At 34.3% G+C, this 7,500-nt stretch overlaps 1 protein-coding gene across 1 annotated transcript in view; it reads right to left on the minus strand.

The window, feature by feature from the left end:
- Positions 1 to 1,536: 1,536 nt before the first annotated feature.
- The window catches only part of LOC136829611 (discoidin domain-containing receptor 2-like), a 527,936-nt gene continuing 521,972 nt past the window's right edge, over positions 1,537 to 7,500 (minus strand). Inside the window, exons 13-15 of the mRNA XM_067088458.1 lie at positions 4,762 to 4,906; positions 4,206 to 4,355; positions 1,537 to 1,995 (exon numbers count right to left, since the gene is read on the minus strand). Of these exons, the coding sequence (XP_066944559.1) occupies positions 1,846 to 1,995; positions 4,206 to 4,355; positions 4,762 to 4,906 (445 nt within the window). The 3' untranslated portion in view covers positions 1,537 to 1,845. The remainder of the gene's footprint in view (positions 1,996 to 4,205; positions 4,356 to 4,761; positions 4,907 to 7,500) is intronic.

Genomic DNA, 7,500 nt, shown 5'->3' on the forward strand with positions numbered 1-7,500 from the left:
CGGATATATTACGTAACAGCCTTTTCCTGCTATGAAAGCTTTCCCTTAAGGACCCGGTATTTCAGAGATCACAGTTAGGAAAGTCACATTTACACTAATATATATATATATATATATATATATATATATATATATATATATATATATATATATATATAAACGGTGTCAAAGGCCATGACTCTTTATGACTGGTCATATTCATAAATATCACTGTAATCCTTAAGAAACGTTTTCTTCCTCCGAAGGATAAAAGCGGTGGATGACCTGAGGACTTCTTTTGCCATAAGCAACCACAATTCACTCCCTTTTCGCAACCTTTTCTAGTATTATGTCGCGTATATTCTTCACAGTGCAATTCTCATCGAACCATTTACAAATTTCTTCAGCTACAATTTGTACGTTCATTCTCCTCATCCCACCTTCAACTTCAGTTCGTGGCATAAATCCTTTTTGAAACAAACTAATGCTTTTGTGAACCTTGCTTGTTGAACGAACTAAAATATACACTAAAATCACAACTGTCAGGGATCTGCAGCACAGGTTTCCACGACCTTTTCTTTTATCTTCGTTTCCGTTTGTTTCAATCAGCACCAATTTCGGAGTTATGAGGCGAACGCCTCAAATGAAGAATAAAATATTCGTGTATTACAAAAGTCCAGTCTGCTTACTTTGGAATATCACATGTAACGGCACACCGCGAATATTAATACATTCACAGGTGACTTGAAAATATAAGTCTCCAAAGCAAACTCTGTGTATTCACAAACGTTTCTGTTTCTGCAAACAGATACTAAGTCACATTTTAACGTCTGACCTGTATTAAGTTCAGCAATCGGTCCTTTTGACGCAAGTCACTTGTGAGCCCCGTCCTTATAAATAAACAAGAAATTCACAACCCATATAGTATATACATACGTACACACACACACACAAATATATATACATATATATATATTTGTCAGTATCTTCAAAGATTGACATTTTTACATTTTCAAATATTAAGCCACGCATACCCAATTAATATTGAATTTAGGGTACCTAGAGAATAACTTTCACCCAAAGAGCCACTGACCAGGTTTGAAACTAGGCATTTTTGAGCTGGGATTAGGGTTACAGTGACTAATCAGGATCGCCAACTCAATCAAACCACTTTGACTTAAAAAGACATAGGCTCGAATCCTGGCCAGAGTAGGAAATACCTTTCACCCCTAGGGAATAAGTTATTCCCTACGTATAGGAAATGCGATATTACTGGGGTAAGGGTAGTTTAACATATATATGTGTGTGTGTGTAAGTATGAATGTATGTATGTATGTACACATATATAAATATATATATATATATATATATATATATATATATATATATATACATATATATGTATATATATATATATATATATAATATATATATATATATATATATATATATATATATATATATATATATATATATACATATATATATATATATATATATATATATATATATATATATATATATATATATATGAATGAAACCATAACATATTTCAAACTCAGTTTGCACTTCCTTAAGCAGAATCCATTTCAGTGGTTAATGTTACACTTCTGGTAAGGCGACCTTGTTGAGGAGTTGTAACACTTCTGCTTTCAATGAACACTTGATATCACATTTTGGATATATATAAATCTATGCCATGAGATCCATTAAATCTTCCAGCTTATTTTCAGTCTCCTTTCTGAAGCCAATCTCGTCTTCGTCCCACTGCGTCATGTTTCCTCTCCTATGGAAAGTCCTTCACCCGATCCTTGTTAAAATGATGTCGTCCAAGGAGTTTCCATATACAGTCACCCACCGCATCCTTCACGCCTCGGGCGAGTACCCTTGGTTCTTTCGCTGGAGGAACACGTGAATGTCCCTGAAGTTGGGCCTGTCGGCCTCGTTGCGCCTCCAGCATTCCTTCATGAGGTCGTAGATCTCACGAGGGCACAGTGCCGGTTGAGTTGGGAACATCTGGTTCGGGGTTTGGGGGTTGGGGGGGAGAGACAGATACACTACATTAACCCATCAGGCACCTAACTTTAAAAAAAAATGTTGGTTTGTTTACAAAAGAAAATGTTACATTAACCATTCTTAAAATCTGTGCATTACAGCATCACTAAATAATCTGAGTACGTTTGAATCAACCTGTTATATGTAAACTGATTATTTATTCAAAAACTATGGCAAGAAGAGTAGTGAATAAAAAAGACGCCATATCTTAACTAACCTGACACAGTAAAACTTCAAAAGCCTATCGTCTTGGAAAATAGCCTTGGGATTACATGTACAAGTACACACAAAATTAAATCAAAACTCTAGCCCCTAATCCTTTGTATCTAAGAGCATGTCACTAAATTCAGGTTCAGTATACTGTACTGTACTCGATATATCGGAAATAAGGTTAACGCAACGGAGATGGGCCATTAAAATAAATTAAAATAAATTGAGAATAAATTTGGTTCCACTGGTAACAGTTGATTAACTGATAACCAGACCGATATTTAGTCTCTGTTCTGAAATATCAGGGAGTCAGAAGTATATAATTATCAAGCCACTTTATATCTCTGTGAGGAGTCGTGAAGTCGACTTCAAAAAATCTAAAAGCACATCTGCAAGCTACATTGATCTTAAAATATCCCTGAGAAAATATAAAAAATGTTCCACCCTGAAACTCTAGACAAATTGAAACTAAGGTTAAGCTTTATACACTTTTGTCACACCTTAGAATAAAACTTAGGAATGACAATCGATTTTGTATAATCAATACATTTTAGCATACAAAACTGGCAAACACCCGTTTAATATTTAGTTGATGTTGAATAGTTTAACTAATTTACTGATGATATAATAAAAAGTGGACAATCAAATGAAATGCAGTGTTTCCACATGCTCTCTCTCTCTCTCTCTCACACAATCACACACACACACACACACACACACACACACACACTCATCACACACAAACACACACATATATATAAAAATTTTATCACACCGTGTATTTGTCGCTTAATATCAAATTCACGCTACCTCGGGAATATCCCCGATGGGGAATTATAAATGGACTGGTACTGCAGAGTCTCGGCAGTACCAGTCCATTTATCACTTATAAATTCCCCTTCGGTGATAATTCCCCATCGGGGATATTCCCAAGGTAGCGTGAATTTGATATTAAGCGACAATTGTAGCCTCATGATTACACATACACACATATAAATATATGTACACACACACACACACACACACATATATATATATATATATATATATATATATATATATATATATATATATATATATATATATATAAAAGCTTTGCAAATGCCTGATATGTGTTCTTCAAGTTTCTTGTAGTTATATATATATATATATATATATATATATATATATATATATATATATATATATATATATATATATATATATATATATATATAAAGCTTTGCAAATGCCTGATATGTGTTCTTCAAGTTTCTTGTAGTTATATATATATATATATATATATATATATATATATATATATATATATATATATATATATATATATATATATATATATATATATATATGCCTATATATGTGTTCTTCATATAAAGTTTCAAATGCCTGATATTTTATATATATATTGTAGTTTTATATACATATATATATATATATATATATATATATATATATATATATATATATATATATATATATATATATATAATACATATATATATGTATATATATAATATAAATAATACACCTATATATGTATATATATACAGTACGTATACAGGTGTATTATATATATTATATAAACATATATATGTATATATATATATATATATATATATATATATATATACATATATATATATATATATATATATATATATATATATATATATATATATATATATATATATATATATATATATATATATATATATATATATATATAACTACAAGAAACTTGAAGAACACATCTCAGGCATTTGCAAAGCTTTATATATGTATACATATGTTTATATATATATATATATATATATATATATATATATATATATATATATATATATATATATATATATATATATATACACACACACACACACACACACACGCTCATGCATATACATGAATTATAAACCAAAAAAAAACAAATTATGGAAGACAAAGAATCCTTTGGTCTTTACCTCTCCACCGTCGTCGTGGTAGAAATGAGCTAAGTTCTCAATGACTCCCTCGTCAGACAGTCTCTCGTAGGGCGTCTGCCTTCCTAGGGTGAGCATCTCCCAAAGCGTTACTCCGAATGACCACACGTCACTTCGACTGCTGAAGTTACCCTAAGAAAGTGAAGAGACACCGATTAATGTGAGTCATACGCTGGCGATCCAGTGGATGATGGTAGGCTCAGTGTAAAGTAACTTTCGGATATATAATAAACTTTTATTCCAATGCTAAAGAAAAAAAAATGATAATCAATAAAAACTATTCAATAAACAGCGGCTAAAACGATGACTGGACTAGCAGATTTTATCAGTTAATGGAAATTTTACGAATAAATTAGCATAAAAAGAAACGCTCATAAGAAATCTAAATGAAAATTCTTATCAATATAAATATGTGCTTAATGCAAACAAACTGGTAAAAAAAAAGGTACGGGACAAGAGGTACGAATCTGAAACCAAGATCACTGACTTTGAAGACATTAGAAAAAATATTAAATTAAAAGCTAAAATTTTCTCTTACCAGGAAGAGAGCTTCCCAGCTCATCCACCGAATAGGTAGAGGACTATCGTGTTCCTCCGTTGTGTAATAGTCACCAGCATATAACGATCTGCACGATCCGATGCAGCTGATCTTGACAAGATGGCCAGGGCCGACAACCACATTTCTGTTAAAAAAAGGAAGTATTCAGTTATTTTTTAAATACTTGTATTTTAATCAATGTTTTACATGCTCTACAAATCTTGATTTTTCCGTTTTGCTTTCGATTCTGTGGAAATCTGTGCAGTAACATGGACACTTGTTCCTTATGAAAGTATTTCAAGCTGAATAAGATGAAGATATATTTTAATGTTAATCATGGTTCTGCTGACAAATGTTTCTAAAGTGATCTATCAGTTTAATGTCATACGGTCATATCATCTTCTGATTGACTGATTTTGCATAAAAATTTCCATTCTGCAATATCTCCACATTTCCTAGGAGGGTTAGTGTTATCGATTCCCATTTCGGTTTTTCAATCTCTCTCTCACTTGTCCAATTTACTTGACTTTCATATTCCTACGACAGACGTGTTTACCCTTCTCGCTTCCCTAACCTCGCCTGCAACACGCACACACACACACCCATTTTTCATTCTTGGTCCACATGGAAAATTGCAAAGTCGTAAAATGAATAGAGCATACACCAGTTTCACAGCATTGTCTACCAATTATTTTTAGCTAAAAAGACAAAATCATGATTATGCAATTATAAACCATCATTAATTATTATAGCCGTCTTTGGAAAACTTATGGCTTATATGGTTTTGCTCGAGGAGAGCTTTAGCAGAAACTAATACTATTAAGGAAGTTACTGGAAGCTTCTAAACTACATGTAAATGTGTTCTTGTATTTTTCCATGACATCAGGAAAATCATGTATGATATCTCCGAATAATAACATTTTACGTTACAGAAATCAAATAAAAATAGTTTTGAGTAGCAAAAGTTAAATATTGCAACTTTTAAAAAAAATGTTTTACAAAACCACTGCTATGGTTTATATGGCTCAAGACTTGCTGTAAGTAAAAACGCAATATTACACAGACTAGTCATCATGTTGTGCGGCCTATGTTCTCCCGCAACTCTTTGGTTTAGGTGGGATGGTTGGCAGCCGATCACAGAGCACCCTTACCACTTCATGCTTGTGTATCACTTGGCATCATCTGTACCACATGGGCCAGGCCTTCACCTATACTGTTACTGTAAGCTTTTTCCCATCCTCACACTGTATCCTATGTATGAGTTGAACTTCACATTGGTGGCCCTGTGGAGTAACCTGGTAGACAAAATATCTCCCAGCAATGCTCTAAGTAACAAAAACCGACCACTAATTACACAAAAAAGTACTTACACGAAACCTGTCAAGTAACAGACTAAATACAGAAAGGCCTATCAAAACAAAGCCATTAACAGTCTGAATGCAGTGTTCAAGCTCTGGTTAGTCCTTTCTCTTGAGTAATAAAAAGGTTGTTTCTGTAACATGGCAGAAATAAAGTTCAATTCTTGTACCGAACCGAGGTGCATAGCATACTAAATCTAGCCAAATCTACTGCTTAGAAACAATTCTGTAAAGGTTAAGGCAAGATGACATCTGATGAGAGTATGTAAAATAAGGTAAGTTTTCATTTGCTCCCCACCCCTTCTTGACAAATGAGTCCCCTGTTTAATTCTAGTATTCTCCTAAACTGCACATTGGTTGGATGTAGAGGGGAAGAGGATGGCTTATGAAGAACTCCACCAGTTCCTGATAGCATAGTTTTCCTTGCTGTTGCATGTCCATGCCAAATAAGTGTTTGACCTCCTCAACATTGCACTGGGTGTGATGGTTTCTTAAGACAAGCTCGAGGTGCTCCTCACAGTACCAGGGCTTGATGCAGATGGCAAGCCATAGACAGTTGACTTTATCATCATTTGTCTGTGCTGTCTTCCAACCAACACCCACACCTCCCTACATCACCAGTGCCTAAGGCACATCCACGGCAGACCTACTGAAGAAGGTAGAGGCTTCCAAAGTTTCACAACACGCCACCCATGTCATCTGTGAAATCAAAGTCCACCACGATGATGACAAATGAGCAAACACAGTACACAGACAACTGTACGAGCCACAGCAGAGAGGGCACCCAAAGAACAGAAAATAATAGTTCACCTGGAAATAAAGTACGAAGAACCCACTGATGCTCAAAACCATCATCCCAAAACACACAACCATCATTCTGCCATAACAAAGCTGAAATGAAGACACCCCTTTGGTGCCATGAGACACCAGCACCAACCATCTGTGCTCATTAATGCTAAGAGCTTTACAAAATAAGTGTTTCAGATCATCTATAAACTTACTCAACCCTTTGGCAGAACAGCAGCAAAACTGGTGACAGAAGAATTTATATGGCACAGAGCAAGGAAAGACTTAGAAAAGTGGGCAAACCAGTGCCTTAAGTGCTACAGAAGCAAAGTGACCCATGACACAGTTGTCCTATGGGAATTCCCTTCCCCAGATAACTGTTTGGTCATCCCCATATGGACATACAGTAGTGGGACCCTTAACACCGCCACCCACCAGTTGGTTCTGATACATCTCCACAGCTACAGAAAGAACCAAGAAATCGAATTGATAGTAAGTGCCTGAACAGAAGCACTTCTCGACAGGTGGGTCAACCATTTTGGCATACCTGACTACACTTCCAACAGAGGACCAGCTTTACATCTGAAATATGGGC

Source organism: Macrobrachium rosenbergii, chromosome 44 (assembly GCF_040412425.1).
Source record: "Macrobrachium rosenbergii isolate ZJJX-2024 chromosome 44, ASM4041242v1, whole genome shotgun sequence".
Classification (NCBI taxonomy): domain Eukaryota; kingdom Metazoa; phylum Arthropoda; class Malacostraca; order Decapoda; family Palaemonidae; genus Macrobrachium; species Macrobrachium rosenbergii.